General features: G+C 36.5%; 1 protein-coding gene across 1 annotated transcript in view; it reads left to right on the forward strand.

Annotated features, from left to right (window-relative positions):
* The window catches only part of UBR5 (ubiquitin protein ligase E3 component n-recognin 5), an 84,850-nt gene that overhangs the window by 25,989 nt on the left and 38,703 nt on the right, over positions 1-20,158 (forward strand). Inside the window, exons 8-16 of the mRNA XM_066564868.1 lie at positions 4,819-4,968; positions 6,989-7,182; positions 11,499-11,615; positions 11,695-11,805; positions 12,507-12,661; positions 14,541-14,658; positions 15,473-15,657; positions 16,430-16,539; positions 18,146-18,258. Of these exons, the coding sequence (XP_066420965.1) occupies positions 4,819-4,968; positions 6,989-7,182; positions 11,499-11,615; positions 11,695-11,805; positions 12,507-12,661; positions 14,541-14,658; positions 15,473-15,657; positions 16,430-16,539; positions 18,146-18,258 (1,253 nt within the window). The remainder of the gene's footprint in view (positions 1-4,818; positions 4,969-6,988; positions 7,183-11,498; positions 11,616-11,694; positions 11,806-12,506; positions 12,662-14,540; positions 14,659-15,472; positions 15,658-16,429; positions 16,540-18,145; positions 18,259-20,158) is intronic.

Here is a 20,158-nt window from a genome sequence, read left to right on the forward strand (position 1 = left end):
TTGATCTGTCTTAACGCCACTCTTTGGAGATGTAATTTCTGATTTGTAGAATGTGCATGCCTTCTCTGTCCTAAGTTTTACGGGTGAAAAACAGTTTGTTGCACAGAAATTGATTAGTTTGGTATGGTCAGTTTGAAACTGATGAAAAATCTAGCTGAACACTAGGCAGTGCTATCATAACTCTACTGTTGAAACATTGAATAGTAAAAATTAGCAGCTTTGCTTGTGTCACATGGCCATGCAAGCTAGTTTTCAGGAAAACCAAAATGGCCAGAGAAAGTTGCCTATATCTCTTTTGAAAAGTATTTTTGCTCTAGAAACTTTGCAGTCTTCCTGCTTTCACTTGCCATCTCACATCTGGGTGCCCCTTTGGAAATAGAACATCATCAGAGAAAACTGTGGATAACTGATACATGCTATATGCATTCAATTGTTAGGCTTTTTTATTGTTCTGAAAGATAAAGAACCTTTTTTAAAATTATGCCAAATTATGCTTTAAAGCTTTTTGATTTTCATTTCAAGCACAAGAAAAGCAAGTGAGAAGACAGAATTTGCCTCTGGACTTTTGAGGCTCTTGCATTTCAATTAAAAGCATATGTTAATTTTGTCTTTCTGCCTTCTGCATGTCTGATGCTTTGTGACCCTTAAATTTAGGGGTTACTTCTCTAAGCTTTCCAAGCTAGAGAAATTTTTTAAAGCACTTTACATGTAATTAAAAAAAATAAATCATTAATAAGCTGAGATACTTTCCAAGTACTGTGAAATTAATATATTCTTGCTTAATGGATCATATATTATTAGTATTGTAAACTTTATGCATCTGACTTTTTTTTTGAGGTAGCAAAAAACATGTTTCAATCCTTCCTGAATTCTCAAAATGTCTTAAGTGAAGAGCAGAATGTTACTTTTCTGTACAGATTGCTGTCAATGAGTGTCTCTTAAATATTTATTTTTGGATCCTGGTGTACTTTGATTTTTGGTTTTTCTCATCTAGTCCTGTTTCTTTTGTTCTATGATAGTTAGCAGAGAGGACTGTGGGTTAATTTGTTTCATAACAAATACGTAAGGAGAATAATCAAGGTAAAAATATATAGAACAAGTTCATTTATCATAGGAAAGACTCGACAGCCTCTATGAGGCTCATACCAGGCTGTATTAGAGGGCTCTTGAAGGCTTTATGTTCTGTTAATAGTTGGGTTAGAGATGCTGTGGATGTTAAAAGGTTTTATTGTTTGTGCAGTTCAGAGGAGTGCATATTTGCTCATAACTTGTGCATGGTACGATGGGTTCTCACTGGTGGGACTTGTGAAATGTGGGTTTGACAACATCCAGGCTGCTTTGCAGAGGAGAGAGATGGGCTGGTGTTGCAGCAAGGCTTCCTGTGCTGGCTTCCAGGGAGGGGAATGGGAACTACAGCCTAGTGTAGGATCAGCTCAGTGGTTTGCCTTTAGGGAAAACAATTAGATAATGGGGTTGGGGGTTTTTGTGGTTTTGTTGTTGTGGTTTGGTTTTCTTTGTTGTTGGGTTGGTTTTTTTTCTCTCTGTTTTTGTGAACTTCAAGTTGGGTAATATTTTGAATAAATATTATCTTATCAAGAATGAATTCTGGAGTTCTGTTTTAGTCTAGTTTCCTAGGAAACCAAAACAAATGTTTCTCTCCCTTCACTGTCGCAGTTTTGCCAATTTAATCCAAACTTGAAAGAGGAGGAGGTACTGAACACATTGAATACTTGAATATTTCATAAAAGTGTGCAGCTGAGAAGAGGGGAGAGAACTTATGATTGCACCCTTAAGGGAGAAAGTTTTAAAGGGAGCTCTACTTATCTAAGCAACGCCTTCAATTGATGAATCTGGTGATAATGCTATTTGATGTTTTGTTTTTTTCCTCTGAACTGGATATCTTTTTCCTTCCAATTTTCTTTGGTATTTAGTAGTGAATCAGATATTTTCTTACAAAAATAGGTTCATCAGAAGTATCACACTTAGATGTGAAGGGAGCAGTCTGATTCTGGTCTAACGCTGCACAAGATGAATGATACAATCCCATGGGATTTGTCTGAAGAGCAGGAAAATAAAGACATAGAGAATGTTTTTTTGGTTTTTTTTTGGTTTTGTTTTGTTTCGTTTTTTTAAACTCTGGATTCTTAAACTGGATGTAGCCTTGCAGTATCTGTGTTTTCACAGCGCTAAAAAAATTCCAGTGATGTTTGAAGGGGAGTGGATTTGGCTCCTATCCCTACTGGTTTTAGCACCTTTCTTTGCTGATATAGAAAATGGAAGAAGGGGGATCTCTTTCAGAAATACTGGAAGAAAATTAAAATCTGATTTGAAGCTGAAATAAGAGGGTAAGAAAAGGCTTCATTTCGTTACTCATCTTAATGCGTATTTAGCCCAAAGCCACATAGTTTTGGTTCTTACGTCTGATACTTGAATTTTTACCTTTTTTTTTGGAAACACAGCTAAACTCAAGATGCCTGACCTGGTGGAAGGTGTGTGTGTATGTGTGTGTTACAAGTTAGTGTGTGTTTTCTGTCGAGAGGATTTCTCACATAGCTTACCTTAAAAAAATCCAGTGTTGTCTGTTTTGAATGAGGACAGAAATTTCTTTTCTGTACTGGGCAATTTGGTTCCTAGAAAGAGATCAAAGTTCATTGCAGTTTTTTTCCTGGACACTGACCAGAAGATATCAGATCTAGTTGCTAGAGTATGGAGGGGTTGGAGCTTACCTAGGAAAAGATGGTTGTGGGAGGAGGGAGCAATATGTCAATATTGGGAAATACAACAGAATCTCATCTGTGTTCCCAGCTCTGAAAGTCTGTTACTTACAAGTTGACACTGAAGGTAAGGTGCACTGCAGCTTTATAATTGTGAAAAGCCAGTAGCAGGCAGGGTAGGGGTACTCTGAGTGATCTGAACTGTTTTAGATAAAGCCTGTTTGCCAAATGTGAATTTTCTTTCTAAAGATCTCCAAGCAGCCTGTCATGGATGACTTCCTAAAGTGTACTGTGTGAACTATGGAGTCCCAAATGGTGTGCTTTTAGAAGCACAGCCTACACTTGAGTGGATTACTTAATTAATGCAAAAAGCATTTATACAGGTCTTGCCTTAAACCCACTGTGCTCGCTGGTTTGCGGTGCTGTTTTTCTGTGGACATTTGGTGGTATGAGTTACATTTCCTGTAGATGAGAGTTTAGAAATACAAGGATGAATATTCTGATGTGCAAGCATGTGAAAGTCTTAAGTGAATTAATACCATCTCTAAGAGCAGACTTCTGCTCCTTTCAGTTTTTTGATACCCTCCACTTTGGGTTCCTCCCTCCATTTCATTCCAGACACTGAGAAAAAGACCCATAATAATCAGATTCTGCTGTCAAGAATGCTTATTTTCTAGCCACTGTTTCCTTTTATGCCTATGAGATAGAGGCTGAGAACTGGATGTACAGGAATTGTGCTGCTGCCAGGGTTCCTGAAGGGAGTCTGTGTATAGCCTCACATGGGATTTGTGGGTGGTTTAAGCTGATGAGGTTGTCTTGCTGCCAGAAGGCACTGTCCTGCCATTCCCTTGCTTGGGGATGAGATTTTTGGGCCTGTGTGGGATAGTAGAACCTAATTTGGGGAGCCTGATTTTTTTTGTTTGTTTGGTTTTTTTTTGTTTTTTTGACGTCAGATTTGCTTGAAGATTTGGGAAGGGCAGAACTATTTCCTTTTGCAGGAAGCAGTAGGGTCTGGTCAGCTTTGCAGCATGTGGTGAAGCTCCGCATTTGGGGCTCTGATTACTCCATTAAGTCAGTCTGAAGATCCATCCCCACCTTATTTCTAAACCTAGTGAACTTGTGTTTCAAGCCAGGTGAATGCACTAGTTAGATTTAGAAATCCATCCTTGTCCCAGGGAGGTGCCCGCCACAGGGATAAAGGAGGGAAGTAGGACTGACCTTTTGTGGTAAGATGGTGATCAGGTTCACTTGTCTTGACAGTCCATATTGCTGGCCTTCAATAAGTCACATGAATTTCCAGTAGCCTCTTTTGTGTGTGGATAGAAGCTTTAGGTTAGTTACTGGAAGGAGATCGTTTTGCATTTTAATGATGATCATTACTCCAGGGAAACTCAAGTTTTCCAACACAGAAGCGAGGGTACTCACAGTATTTAAGTTCAACCTTTAGGTTTGGTTAGGTCTTCTTTTTAAACTGCATGGTATTAAAACATTGTGCTTTTTCCAGATAACTGTTGTTGTTCGTGTAGCTCCCATTTAAAGATTTTTATTGAGAGCTGCAAGTTGCTGGCTTGTGAATTAAATGAGTACATCATTCTCTGAAAGAAACATTGCATGGGGAAAGGTGCAGTCTTTGGCATCAAAGACGTGGCTGTGTGAAAGCTGCCTTTCTCTGTCAGCTCTGTCCTCCCTCCATTCTAGGTCATCCTGGGAGTTCTGCATCGCATGCATGAGTGTGTGTGCACATGTGTGTATATGTCTCCATCTTACTCTAGTGCCTTTAGTTCTTTCAAGTGACAGTCAAAAGTTTGAATTTCTGGGATACAGAACAATATGTTTTGGGAAAGTCTTGTTTGGGAAACATAGTTAGGTAAGTGACAGAGCAGTTCTTGCAGAGAAGCTGGTTTTGTTCACTAGTTCACCAAGCTTGATTGTAAATGTCGTTGCATAGGAGGCACATGAGTTTGCACTGGTGAATCTGAAGAGCAGAAATTCAATTAATAGATAGGATTTTTTTTTTGTTTTGATATTTGTTTAGTTGATGGTCTCTCTAGCTGATGTTTTAAGTAGCTGATTATTCACTTAAGATCCTTGTCTCCTCTTATAGAGGATCTTATGTCTCTTCTGGATGCTGACATACATTCTGCTCACCCAAGTGTCATTATTGATGCTGATGCTATGTTTTCAGAAGATATTAGTTACTTTGGTTATCCATCCTTTCGGCGCTCATCACTTTCCAGGCTAGGCTCATCCAGAGGTAATTTTGCACCTTTTTTCTTTGTAATATGTAGTTTGCTGTGGGAAAAGCTAGTGATAGTACACACTGGTGGTTTAGATGCTGATTTAATGTGAAAGTAGACTGTGCTATGTTGTCAAATATAGAGTAGGCAAGTAGATTGCTCATCAAAATTTTTATGAATTCTGACTGTTAGCAGGTAAGTTCTGCAAGAATGTTGGTAGTCATATATTACAAATATAATTGTTAATCATTGCAAGGTGTTATAAAATTATTGCATGTCAAGTTTATTTTAAACTGTAGTGTATGTACCTACTAACATAGATTGCCATATAAATATATAATTTGGTTCAAAAATTAGTAATAATCAATGACATGCAGCATTCTTAATACTTTCTTTTTTTCTTCTTCTTCTTCTTCCTCTTCTTCTTCTTCTTCTTTCTCTTCTTCTTCTTCTTCTTTCTTTCTTTCTTTTGGGTTGCTCTTTGTACGCTGTTCTTCATGTTTCCTTAGTTGTTCCATTACAGAAGTTACCTTTATGGAATGAGGAACTTTAGATAACAAGGAGGGAGAAGAAATCTAAATTTTACTTTTTTGAAGGAGATTTATAATTGGATAAGGAGAACTATTGGCAGGTGATAAAAAAAGCTCCTTGAGCAGTGTTAGGGCATTTTTTCTTTCAAGCATTATACATTTGAAAAATTTATAGCAGACCATGCAGCAATTTCTTATCTTTTTGAGGGTGTTGCCAGAAATACCTAGAGTATTTCCAAACTGTTAATCCAGCCTCTGATGTGATTGTTTATTTAGTACAGTTTTGTTGCCTTTCATGAACATGTTTTAATATATTAATTGCTGAATATGTAAGTTCCTGTTACAAAATTATTAGTCAAGGGCCAGTGTGATGTTTGCTAGAAAGTAAGTACAGTACTTATACGAAATACATCTGTAAGACGGGCTGTCGTGTTTGGCTCATGTAAAAACTTTCCCATTTGTCTAATACAGCAAAAGACCCAAGACTTGGTGTAATCCATTGAAACTATGAGATAATAATGCATCATCTCATCAGTATATGTAGTTCCAGTTGATTTTTGTGAGCATAAGTGAGGTACTTCATAGGTTAAATACATTTATGTGCATGTGCGAGTATTCAGCATCTGACATAACTCCTTCTAAATTCCTCCTTTTTTTTCCTTTCCTAAGGTTATTCTATATAAAAGGTTGTTCTGTATAAGATGTTACCACGATTTTCATAGTCCTTGTTTTCCATGTGTAGTTGACTTGTGGAAAGTTAGCTTGATTACCTGATTTAAAAAAATTTTCTGCATGAGCGAACTGCAGAGTACTGACTTTAGACAGTTTATAGGCTAGTTGGAGGGGAAGCATTTTGGTAAGAACATTTTTCTGTCAGGATCCTTTTAAAAACTTGTCTGACTCTTGAAAAGTTTTCATTTAATCTACTCAAAGCAGATACACTTTAATTTATTAAATCCAGTCCTATAGAATATTGCTTTAAACGAAAGGGGTTGGATTATCAAATATGTATGACAGCTTTTTTTAACGCTTTCTTTCTTTAACCTTTTCAAATTACTGTTTTTTCTGGGAAAGTTGCTGTGAAACTCTCTAATAAATAACTCTTTTTTGGTTTGCATAAAATCTGGCAGACTGTATAGACTTAAGATTCTTCTGTTATTGTAACTACATTGATAAAACTGCAAAACTGCATATTGTACTAGAAAACTAAATAGAAATGTTAAATGTATTTGGCCTCTTATGATGTAAGTGAAATTTCTCTAGCATTTTCATAGTGCAAAAAACTGTAAGCCTTTATTTCTAGCTTATTTTATGTTTAGTGATTCTAAAGTATATATTCTTGAAAGAGTTAATATGTTGAATGTTGCATGTCAGGAATATATTTTTGATCTGTGTGAGTAGATTAAACTGCTGTTAGTTGCATCCTGAAGGGTCTTTACTAGAGAGTGGCTTACTTTTATCCCACTGGTGTGACCCAATTGCATACCAGTTCTCCTTCTTCCCTTAGAGAGAGACTCTGAGCTGTTGCGTGAACGTGAGTCCGTTTTACGTTTGCGTGAACGAAGGTGGCTTGATGGAGCCTCATTTGATAATGAAAGAGGCTCAACAAGTAAGGAAGGGGAACCAAACCTGGACAAGAAGAATACACCTGTACAAAGTCCTGTTTCTTTAGGAGAAGACTTGCAGTGGTGGCCAGATAAGGTATGGAATTCTTTTATCTATTATTTGCATGCTGAGCAATTGATCTATTTATTTTTTTTCTGAATAAATACTGTGAGTTGCCTTTTTGATGATGACATTTTAGTTTTGTGAGATAATGTAATAAAGCATATTCCTTATTATGCACACAGTTAAATTACACATAATTATTGACACCCTTATAGCTGCCCTTCTGTTACTACTGTTTTAATTTTCTTCTCTGTGTATTTTCAAGATACTGCTGTAGATCATAAGGCTTAGGGTTTTCTGTTTCTTTCTTACATTTATTTGGGTGCTCAAAGCATTGGCAGTAGGGAACTCATGAAACAATCTAAACTATGCTTCATCAAAGAAATGTTTTTTGTTAAGCATTATTATTCCTAGAGATACTTTGTTTGAGTGGATTGGGCTTTTAAACTACAGTAGTAAAAATTTGCATTTACTTGCAGTTGTGTTTTGAGTTGATCAATAACTTGGTTGCTCCTTCAAAGTCCTTTGGCTTTGATTAGCTGTTTCTCTTTATAACCTTAATTCCATTTTCAAGGCAAGAAGTAATAACTGCAGAAGATAAAAGTAGTAGAAACACCAGCTATATGTACCAACAGTTGAATATCTGTGGTCATTGTCTTTGTGAACTACCTAAATGTTGGGGGAGATGAGTTTTTAAAAGCGTAAATAAAATAAAACCCAAACCAAAGAGCTTCCTAAGAATGGAAGTGATCATCTATGTTTAGTAGACCAAATTTTATTGACTTGCTCTAGTGCTCCCATTTCTGTCTGTCCATGGGGTCTGTGAGGTTGCTTTTTTGATCTGTCACACTTTCTTTCTCTGTGTCTCTGTTCATTTCAGACTAAATCTAGATAGAAAGCTTGAAAACAGAGGTGAATATAGAGGCCTATTTCTGCTAACAGCAGCAAGACTTCAGATGCAATTGTCTTCTTCTGGGCATTCAGACTGAGAAATTAAGAGACCTAAAAAGAATGTTTGTCTAGTAGTTGCTTTCTACCAGATCTTTCATGTCTAAAGTGTTTTTCCTTTGTTTGTTTTGGGTTTGTTGTTGGTTTGGTTTAGTTTTGTTTTTTTTATCTAGTAACATTGAACTTCTCTGTCAGTGAAAGTTGGCAGCTTTCGTCCCCCTAGCTCAGAATGAGAAAATCTAGCTTGGGAGAGAGACATTCCAGGAATTTAACATCAATGAATAAATGTAGTTTAGATTTGGAATACTGACTCATCATCTTTGTTTTGGTAATGTTACTATGGCCGTTATTACTAGTAGGTTTTTTTTTGTTTGTTTTGCTGTGATATCTAACTCTATTCCTGTGCACTTTATATACTGAACTGCTTCCCACTTACCTGTTTGCATATGCACTCATATAAACCCCACCTTCTGGGCTTCCAGCTAAATCAAGGTGTCTAACTGGAAAGGCCTTCCATTTTTATTCAAAAGTAATTTAATTTTGCATCATTTCTTTCAGCTGAACATTCATAAGAAATGGTTCTGTGTCTTCTCCTGCTGTAAATCCAGTATGAATTTTTGTTGGTAGTATTTTCCAACAGAAATTCTTGAAGGGGAAAGTCCTGGGAGAGATGGTTTAGCAGAGAAGTCAGTTCAGATGTCTCTTCCACTTTGGAAAATAGGAAGGGGGTCTGGAAAGGTTACTGGAAAAGACAGTAAGGTAGGGGGCAAGTGAAAGCACACGAGAAACCACTACAAAAGAACCAGTCATGTTTGCAAATATTTTTCCTTTGTTTTTCATTATTTGGACCTTTAGCATTTGGGACAGAACTCTGTAGAAGGCTGTGATGAGGGTGGTTAACTTCTGTTTGCGGGAGGTGAAGTACCAACCTGGGAGGCATGGGTGAAACTTTCAGAAAGCTGATAGTACTCCCAAGTGCATCAGTTTCACCAGCAATCTGAGACTGACAGTGTATAGACATGTTGCTCAGGTACTGCATTTTCTCCACCAAATAAACATCATCAACTGCTCAGGAATCCAAATCAGTGAGTACATTCTTCTGATATTTCAAATATCAGAATATTTGTTACACTGTGGTACTGCCAGTCTGCATTTGCACTGTATCAACCTTGTGCCACATGTGTGGGTAGTGTAGTAAAGGCAAGTATGGCTGGTCTTTCTTTTCTTGCTTGACTGTAATTTAGGTGCAAACCAAGCCTTTAGTTTTTTCAAGTAGGTGCATTCTGCTTGAGATACTAAGATTTTGCCAGTAGTCTGCATCATCTTCATGTATGTTAATTTCACTGGTCTGAAATCAGAATTTGTTGTTGAACACGAGTCTCAGGTTTACAGAAACAGAGCTGTTGTGTTGTTTGTGCATTTTTGGGCAGTTGGTTGAATGGCCCTCTGGAGGTGAATGCAACATTGATCGTGAAGCACTTAGGTCACAACTGCTAATATTTTGATGAAAGGGAATGAAAAAATTTGATTGGCAGGTCTCTCTAGTATTCAGCTTCTGGTACAAAGGTGTTTGTTTTTAAAAGATCTGTTAGCAAGATGAAAAGTCAAAATGAGAGTGTCTTGGAGCAAAAATTAATTGCCTTCCATACTTAACTGTGAGGCATTAGGCCAGCTAACTTCTGAAGATTCTTCTATGCTTATGAAGTCTAATGCATCTCATTAGACTACAGTTGGTTCTGATGACAGTTCTTTCTCAGAATGTACAATGTTTATGTCATGGCATGTATTAATAATCATGATGTGGATTAGTAGTTGTGTTACTTCTTTGCTATGTTGGTAGATGCCCTCCAGAACAAAATAGTTCTCTAATGATTTAACCAATTCTAGAGACTCTTATCAGGGTATAAAAGAAAATTGCTTGTGATTGCTTCTGTCCTTTCCTCCTGCTGCTTTTCTTTTTCCCAGAAATACTGGTGAGCATTTGGTAAGAGCTGTACTGAATGAATCCTGTGTCACTCAAGGACACATTCACACCTTTTGGAATGTGCACTTCTGGGCATGAAAACAGTAAAAAAATAGTGTAAATCCAGACTTTCAAAACTAAAGTGTTTCCACTTTTAAACTTCTGTGGTGAGAAGTCTGCTAATTTAGAGGACAGGTAAATGTACTGGATAGTGGGACTTTTTAAATAGCTGACTGAGTTCAGTTTCCCCTCAGATGGCTGAAGTACTTAAATGTGGTGAATTGTAATCTGAGAGTCAGTTAAACATACTGATCTGGGGAGATAACCACTGCAGAGAAGACCAGATATCATCTTTCACATCTGTAGCTGTTGAAGACAGCATTTGATTTTATGCTAGTTTAAGTTGCATTTTTTAAAAATTTTTTGTGAAGCTGTAAGTGGAAGAAAAATTTGAGTTATTAGTAGTAAGGAACTTCAGAAAGAACACGTTTTTCCTATAGCTGCACTTGCTGAGGAGCAGTGAAACTTTACAAATGTTTCTCAGTAAACAGAATTTAATGTTTTGTAAAATCACTCCAATTCTCTGTAGCTTGAGATCTGTTTCAATGCAAGGAAGAACAGGAATTTGCATAGGTGAGGTTGTAACATTGTATAGTTGCATTGATACAAAACCCAATCTAACAGGGAGGAAATCAGACCGCTGAGATCCCTGTAGGTATAGGATGAAGCAAATGAACGAACTGATGCCATGTAAATAGTAGAAAGATACCAGGTGAGTTTTGATAAAATGTTAAAAAGGAGAAAAGGGCGAGACGAATAACCAATAATTAGAAACTTTCCCAGCAGGTCAGGTTATAATGATGCATTATTGAGATATAGCACACTGTTTTTTTAAAAACTTGATGTTGTTTGCAGTTACTTACTTTCAGAAGTAAAAGGTAAGAGTTAATTGACAAAGCAGTGAATTTGATAATTGATTTCTTGGGTAGCTTGGAAGATACTTTCCTGACTATACTTAGTAATGGAATAGTGGAATTATGTTGCTTTTTTGTTAATTTCAAACAGCCAGAATTTCAAGCAGAATTTTTTTTTTCGATGTTGCAAGTCAAGAGATCTTCTCATCTCTAATTTTATGGGCTGTGTTGTATTCTTAAAGCACCATGTAAGCTCTTAATAAACTGTCCAAGTTAATTGCCATGTATATGCTATTGATAAATGTCTTGGAAATAATATCTTTCTTTATTCCCTCACTTCATCAGAAACAATGATGTTTTGTGTGAGGGGGCATGATGATCTTGAGACAGTCTGGATATATCTTTATTTTCAGGTTCAGCATTCATGGGTGCTCTAAAAAAAACCAATTCCAAGTTCATTTTTTTGCATTTATAGATGTATTTATAATATCATTGTCTTAAATTTTGTATTTCTGTGTTTGTAGGATGGAACAAAGTTTATTTCTATTGGAGCTCTATATTCTGAGCTTGTGGCTGTTAGCAGTAAAGGAGAACTCTATCAGTGGAAATGGAGTGAATCAGAGCCTTACAGAAATGCACAGGTACTGTATAGCTTTAAATATTCCCCTTCAGAATTATTTATATGCTTTGAATATCTAAAATACTTTTTTGTTTCTAAAGAATCCTTCACTACATCATCCACGAGCTATGTTCTTGGGGTTAACCAATGAAAAGATTGTGCTCCTTTCTGCAAATAGTATTAGAGCAACTGTTGCCACGGAAAATAACAAGGTATGAAATGTTTGCTGGTTGCTGAATTTGACAAAGCTGGGTTTTTTCAATTGCTTGCAGTATATTGTAGAGAAGTTGTTTCTTCAGCTTCATCTGCACTAGAAAGGACTCAATTCATTTAGTCATTCCTTTCCTTTCCTCCCCATGAAATGCAAAAAGTTTTAAAGAAAGATATCTATCAGATTTAGAGCTGAAAAAGTGAAAAGGTTGCCTGATGATATGCAGCACTTGACTTTCTGCTCTTACAGTAGAAACTGACTCTGGTTTGAGAATAGAGAAGCTTGTTAATGTTCTGTAGAGATTTAGTAGAAAAACTAAGGACATTGAAGCTTTCAGTGATGTAAAGTGAGTTAGCTAAATATGCTTTTCAGCCCAGTTAGAGTGAACTTGAAATTGATTTGGTAAAGACACCAACACATCCATATACTTCAACAGGTTTCTCCTTTGTTTTCAACCTTTTTTGTTAAGGTTGAGGACTGGAAATAGAGGGGAAAACTAATCTGAAAAGCTCTTTTCTGGGGAAAGAAAGATGGTAGGGGATAAATTTCTGACGCGTATAATTGTTTCTTTGTTTTGTGATACATTTTTCCCCCCATTCCAAACCCAGTAAATATTACATTAAAGATGCAACTGATGTGTGACTTTTCTTTTTTTTTTTTCCCCCTCTACCTTCTCTGTTCCTTTCTTTCCCTCTCCCTTAGGTTGCTACATGGGTAGATGAAACTTTAAGCTCCGTAGCCTCTAAATTAGAACACACTGCACAGACATACTCAGAGCTTCAGGGAGAACGGATTGTTTCTTTACATTGTTGTGCTCTTTACACGTGTGCTCAGCTAGAGAACAACTTGTATTGGTGGTAAGTAAATACTGTGGTTGTGTTCAACAGTGTGGATGCTCTGGATATCTTCATGTCTCTGGCTCTGAGAAGCGTTGCAAAACTGCTGAACCACCATTGTTGATCTTTGGTTCCCTTTATAAAATATATTTATTCTCTTTTTTAATGCCTAAAGCTTCCAATTATAACATCTTTAACAGAATAAGGTCATTCTTTTAGGAGATGCGTGTAAGTGCTTTAGCATTCAGATGTATCAGTACTACACAGGATCAGAGAATAATCTCTATGCCTTTTGGGTCATTCAGATTATAAATATGGAACAAATGTACCCACATATGAGGTTGACGTTCCTCTGTCTGGCTCTGTTAGAAGATTTGGTCTATTAGTTTGTGGTCTAAATCTTAAGGAAGGGGGAAATAACAGCAAATGCTCCCTCTGGAGTTTGTTGTTAAAATATAACCCTTTCAGACATAAAATATGAAATGTTAGTTAAAACATTTTAACTAAATAGCTTCATGATTAAGAAGCTTACACCACAAAACCACAGACAAAACAAAGCAGGAAATGAACCCTCAAAAATAATACTTCCAAAGGGCTCTGAAATGAGTTTCTAATTTAAGAGAATTAATTAAGTAATACTAATTCATTGTCAGTATGCATTATTTTTCAGTGTGTCAGGAGTCATTGCATTATGTATCATGCCTAAAGTTCAAGTGGCTTTGAGGCATGGATGAGCTCAATACTCAGTGATGAGCTGGAAATGAGAGCATTGAAAATTAATTGTATGAAACAGCTTTCTCATTAAATTCTATTAACTCTGGAAAATATTTAAGTAGACTTGAAGCTATACTTGTAAACTTCTGGTTCTTGGCTCTTTCATTATTTCATGGCTGACATGGCACACTTTAATTACTCTTTGTAGAGGTACTGCTAAGCTGTAGCATTAGATACTTGGCTATTAGAACCTTCCATATTTACTGGAATAATCTGTGCAAAGTACAATAATACTTATTAGTGTTTACATGCAATCTTTGGAAGCAGTTTATTATGTAATATGTCTTTTTCTGGTTGAATGTCAACCATGGTGATTTTATTGGTTACCAAATTGATACAGACAGAAGCTTCTGTGACTATTGATACCCTGAGTTACAGTGATCTGTAGTACATGAGACAGGATTTCAATTTCCACTGTTTCACAGGACTGATGCTTTTTACATTTTACCTAACATGGAGGAGCTTCTTGAATCAAAGCTTCTCACTGCATAAGCCACTGACTGAAACATGAAGTATCAAAATAATAAGCATTACTATAATATAAGCTTATTATATAATAAGCTTAGCTGTGTATGCAGGCGTGATTTTCAGCTAAACCAAGCGGATCCAATTACAAAAGAAATGGATTTCCCCCCTCTTGCACTGGAGGTTGTAAGAGCCCCAGACACCTTCAGCCATGTGCCCAGAGAGAAAGTGAGGCTTTTCAAAAAATCATGTTCCCCAGAGGCTGAAAATTCTGGAAATTATCACTATTTGTGGGAAAGATATCCTCAAGTTCAGAGAGACAAGCTGCATGTTGAAAGCTGTGACTGGAGTATACCACTTGTGACAGAGGTTTTGCAGCACTTCAGACTGGAAGGAAAGCCATTTGACAATGAAATAAGTCATGTGCTCTGCCTCTTCCTCCTCCTCTGTATAAATTGGGATAGTTGAGGTGAATTTGGAAAGTTGAGGTACATATGGAAAAAGATGACATTTCTGCAGTGCTTTGAGATTTTGGAGAAGGTGGCACACACACTTGAATGTTTGCTCATGGTTACATTAAGCAGAAGAAATAAACTGTTCAAAGTTCTGAACAAAGCTTTTCTTTCACTGCCTTTTTAAAATAACATGCATTTTTCCACAGGGGTGTAGTTCCTTTCAGCCAAAGGAAGAAAATGTTAGAAAAGGCCAGAGCGAAAAATAAAAAGCCGAAGTCTAGTGCTGGTATCTCCTCTATGCCAAACATAACTGTTGGAACCCAGGCAAGTACAGCTGTCACCAGTGGCACTTTCACCATGCTATATGCTGAGCTTACAATGTGCTCTTAAAAAAAACACAACAAAAGTAATTAGCACAAAAAGTTATGCACAAAAGTGATAGCAAAAATGGGAAATAAAAATAGTATGTTTGAATTACATGCCTGTACATGGCTGTGTCCTGTTAGTATTGTTGCTGTTCTACAAGTATGACTCTTGCTGTGCAGAAGAACAAGATGTACTCATGCAAAGTACTTCTATTTTAACTTACCTACTGATACTGTGTTTTGACAGAAAGTATAGAAATACAATTCCCTGTAGAACAAAAGGCTTTGTAAATGATGAGGCATTTAAATGCCTACAGTATTAATATCTGGGTTTGATTTATTTATGCAGTGTGATAGACCTTTGCTTTGAAGCCTTTACCAAAAAGGCTAATAACTGATACAGAGGATTTTTTTTGATAAGTACTAGAACTAATACGAGACAAAGCAGCCCTTTCCCAGGGAGCACATTTCTTTTGATTGCAGAGCCATTCTAATTGACACTGTGATGAGTCCCTGTTATTGGATTAATTGTTCCTTTTGTAGTTGAGCATCTAAATATTGTACGTTAAACAGTTTCAATGCTAAAGCTGTTGCTTTCAGCTGTGAATTTCACAACAGCTGCTTTTTTCATACATAATGCTGACTTTCCTCTTCACCTGATTCCATAAGTTTTCTATTTTGACTACTGCATATGCCACCAAGAAAATAAAGTACATATGATTTCCCTCAGTAGAATTAATTTTTCTCATAGAAATAAATATTTCTGTCTCTAGGTGTGTTTAAGAAATAACCCTCTCTATCATGCTGGAGCAGTTGCTTTTTCAATCAGTGCTGGAATTCCTAAAGTTGGTGTGCTAATGGAATCTGTTTGGAACATGAATGACAGCTGTCGATTTCAGCTTCGGTCCCCTGAGAGCTTGAAAAACATGGAGAAGGCCAGCAAAACTACTGAGGCCAAGTAAGTGTGGAGACCATCTGCATGTACACACAGCTTGTTCATGTGGTACTCTCCTGAACTGGGGAGCAATAATGGAAAAGGAGGGTCAAACTTTTGTAATTTTGAAAATTTTGTGATCTTTATGAGGTATTAGGTTTCTTGTAAACTTGGCTAGTTGTGCAGAAAGGCTCACTGCAGGAAAGGTGTCTCACTTCTGTGAAAGCACTAAGTACATGTGAAATGCAGGAGGAGTATTAAATGAAGGCCTCCCTACAGTGTTTCATAAGGTTTCCAAGATTTTATATTTTAATAGCTGAAAATGGAACCAGCTGTTTCCTGGCTCTTCATGAGGTTAAACAGATCTCTTTCAGCCCCTCCATAGCTTGAAAAAAAAAATCTTTTGGGTTGACAGTGCCATTTAAATGTTTCATAAAGCAGATTTAAACAATTTCAAGTAAAGCTTGAGAGTGTTTAGCAGCTCTGGAGTTTCAGGTTACTGTATAAAGCTAATAAAAAAGCTCAAATGAAGCTCATCATGTTTATTTTCTGTAATAGTGTGTGTCTTTTCTCAGTTAATGTTAAAACGCTAATCCCTTATTAAGCAGCAGTGTACCATCCCCAGCTTCAAGGTTTATAGCCTTGTCAGTTAGGATGGTTGTTTGCAAGTGTGGAGTTACTTCTTTAAAGTGTTGTTAAAGGAACAATGCTGGGATACACTGGTGCTTTGTCCATTGTCACAGAAAAAATATCACTTTTTTCTTTCTTCATTTCTGAGTACTAACTTTTATTCTAGACCTGAAAGCAAACAGGAACCAGTGAAAACTGAAATGGGTCCTCCACCATCCCCAGCTTCCACTTGTAGTGATGCATCTTCAATAGCAAGCAGTGCATCAATGCCATATAGTAAGTAATGTGTAGCTCAGAATAAACTTAAATAATTATGCAGATAAGAAGTTTCCATAAAAGGCAATTCTACAGTGATTCTGTCCTAATTTCAGAATCCTTTGGTGTTTCAGTCTGTACTGTAGTGTAGGTGAAGGCTTTTGTAATAGACTTTGAATAATCTGTGAATTGTCAGTGTTAAATAAATGTATAAGCAGTGACTCCTTGATGTGAGGTGTGTCTGTGCAAGTGTAACAGTTCTCAGAATCAAAAGTATCCTTCAGGAGGTGATCAAGAGGAAGTTCTAAAGATAAATTTATTTTTAGTTGCAATGTGATAATGAGTTTCTTTGCAGCCAGGAAGTTGAACTTGTTTTGGAAAACTTCTTTAAAGATTAGGCTGCTGTTGAACAGCTTGCCTTGTAGTTGAAAGTCAGTGCAGAAAGCAGTAGTTTGTATCTATAACAGAAAATGTCTAAAAGGAGACATTCTTTACTAACATACAAAAGCAGTCAGGGAAGTTTCATAGTACAAGTTGTGCTTAAAAACCTGAAGGGCTACATCCGAATTTGTGCAACTGGACTCCTTTAAGCATTTTTTCTCTCAATTTCAACACATAAATAGATAAAATGTAATTACAATGCCATCATTTGAAGAAATCTTCTCTCTACAGCTTATTCTTCTGATTGTTCACAAGCTGCAGTTTTAAGCAGCATTGACCTGATGACTCAAATGGCCTTGTGCAGTGACTGAGAATCTCATCTGCTCAGATCTGCAGTACTCACTTATTTTATTAGAAGTCTTCTACTATTGATTTCTTTTGCAGTTCATTCAGCTGTAATTTTCCACTGACTACAACTTTGCTTGGGCTTTTGATCTAGTGTTTGGAATTAACTGTGCAATTAGCTTAGAAGTTCTTTGCTTCTTACTTTAAATATGTTGATAGTATTAATTACGCTATATACTCAACTTGGAAGATTAAAGGTTCTTGTCAGTGTTAATTTAGCCATGTTATGTATTTAGATTTGATTTTGAGTGTTCTACAGCTGCTGTCCAGATAAAGTCTGCAGCAAATCTAACTGTACTGCAGTTGCCATTAGCCCAAATAGCTATTTTCTGCCTCATTTGCTGTTCTTCTAGAAGTTTACCAAGTAATCCATATGTGGCAGGCAAGCAGACTTTTTGTAAGATTGGTACAAAGCAGTGTAGCAGGGGTGACTGAATGTTCTCAGAGTCAGCCATTTCACTTACAGCATGAGTATGTAAGCCCTGCCAAAACAGAGCTTGTTCCTTGTGTTTTAATTTTTTGTACTCTAGTTACCGTATTATTTAAAATTTTAAAAATACTGTATTCTATTACTTTTCTTAAATATCTTTAAAATTGCTTCACTTATCATATAGGCTTTGTTAGTTTCCAAATCCATAGAAAAACATGAAAGTGACATGATACGTTTGTTAGGTAGCTCTGACTCTTAAAGTTGTATTCATGTTAACCTCTTGTTAATTTCTGTATTTGACTGCTGATAATCTTTTTGGGGGAAAGGTTTGGTGTTTACTGAAAAATGCATTTTGATGCTTTGATGAAGTATGTCAAGTCTTTCTTTTTGGTGCTAACTTTTCTGTCTCAGAGCGACGACGATCTACTCCTGCCCCGAAAGAGGAGGAGAAAGTGAATGAAGAACAGTGGTCTCTGAGGGAAGTTGTATTTGTGGAAGATGTTAAGAATGTTCCTGTTGGCAAGGTTTGTCTAAAATCTAAAATACACTGCCCCACTGTTTTTGGGGAGGGGGGAAGAAAGGGTTTTTCTTTTAAATAAGCTAACTGTTTAAAAAAATCATACTTTCAGGGATGCTTGAGAATGTTTCTGATGAGTTTGATTTTAGCTGTGTTTATATTTGTCCATAGCATAATGATAATAATAGAGTGGGTGTGTTGTGAGTAAAACATGATAAATCTTTAAAATTTTGGTATTTTAAGTTGAACTACAATATTACAAAAAACAGATGTGTTTTTATCCAAAATACTATTTTGTTGTCTTGAACAATAACTCCCACATGTCCAGTGAGATTGTGAAGGGTTCCAGTTGTTATGACTGACTTTTGCACGCAAATAGGTAGAAGATTTGGGTGAATCTCATGTTCTGGCAAGCAAAGAACATAAATATTTTTGTTAGAAATTACACGCTTCATTAATATGATTAAAAAGTTATTTGATTTATTACTCCACAAAATCCCTTTGTTTAATCCTTGTAATGTTTTCATTTTTTCTGTAATAAACCTTTGCTCTGACTCAAGAGCCATGTAGAGGAAAATACTCCCTTTTCCCCTTTGGCACTGTTGCGTGATGTTAGGAGGGATTAGGTCCTCTAGACATTTCTCTGGCATGCTTTTCAAAAATAAAAGCAATGAGAAAACTGATAAGGTTTTCCTCAAAAGGAAAAGATTGGGTTGCTTTCTACTTGATTCATAAAAGATTTAAAAAAAATGTTATCAGAAGAGGATCAATAACTGTCCAACAGAAGGCAGCTGAAGTTAGTAAGAGTTATTTTACTTGCATCCCTAATGGATTTACTTGTGTGGCAGTGTAAGGTTTGCCTTCAGCAGTATCTTTGAAAGGAGCAGGCTCACAATGAATTTTCATTATCAAGTTTAGGTCATTTCTGCAGAAGGGAATATGGAGCAACTTAGCTCATTGTAACACTTCAGTTTCTCAAAATAAGATTTTGAGATGTAGCTGCTGAATCCATTGTTTTCCTCTGACACCATCTTTGGGAAAATCCCTCTTGTCCTTATCTGTCCTTCTCGTTTTAGATCCCAAGATTTTCAATACAGAGACTGTTCCACTGTGTCTGTATACAGTTGCAAAGGTGTCTGTGCATTGCATCAAGAACTGCTATGATCAGTATAAAAGAGCTTGAATTTTTATGTTTACATTTTCACTGGAGTGCTAAAATCATTATGTGGCATGTCTTCTGAAAAGAGTTCAGTGGTGCTGAGTCTATTCTAGATCAGTCATTTATGGCAAAAATGCTTCTTTTCCTTTATAAAGCATGCTGTCCTTTTCCAGTGGTGTATACTGCCACTCATGTTTTTCCTTTTGCAGTTTTGTAATACTTAATCTTTAGAGCTTAGGTAGAATCCAGCAGACAAAATCATAGCTATTTTTTGCTTGGTGGTGTCCAGGTTAAAGTCAGAAATGCAGTTTATTACAAGGCAATTAACAAGTTTGAGCCTTGTTACATGTTCTGTTTGTAATTTGGATCAGCTGTGTGATTGTAAGGAGGAAAACCAGAGGCACCTCAGTCTGCAGAAGAGTTACCCGTGGCAGTTTTCTCCTACAGACTCCAGAGTAACATTGTTCATTATGGAACAGTAATGTTTGTAATTGAGCTTGTTGTGAGTTGAATTATACACAAAGAGGATTTGAATTCTGAATAATCTGACTATTATATCCATAAGTAATTTTTTAATGTGTGTGTACTGAGGTTCAGACTGCAAAAACATGGTTAGATGGGTTTGGGCTCTTAGGACTTGATGAGTTAAGAAGTTCTACCCTTTTATAGTCCACCCAGATATACATTAATCTGGTCTTCCATGGTCTTCTCTTTACTGACTGACAATCTGAAAGGTCAGATCTTTGAT

The sequence above is a fragment of the Molothrus aeneus genome, chromosome 1, assembly GCF_037042795.1.
Source record: "Molothrus aeneus isolate 106 chromosome 1, BPBGC_Maene_1.0, whole genome shotgun sequence".
In the NCBI taxonomy this organism is placed as follows: domain Eukaryota; kingdom Metazoa; phylum Chordata; class Aves; order Passeriformes; family Icteridae; genus Molothrus; species Molothrus aeneus.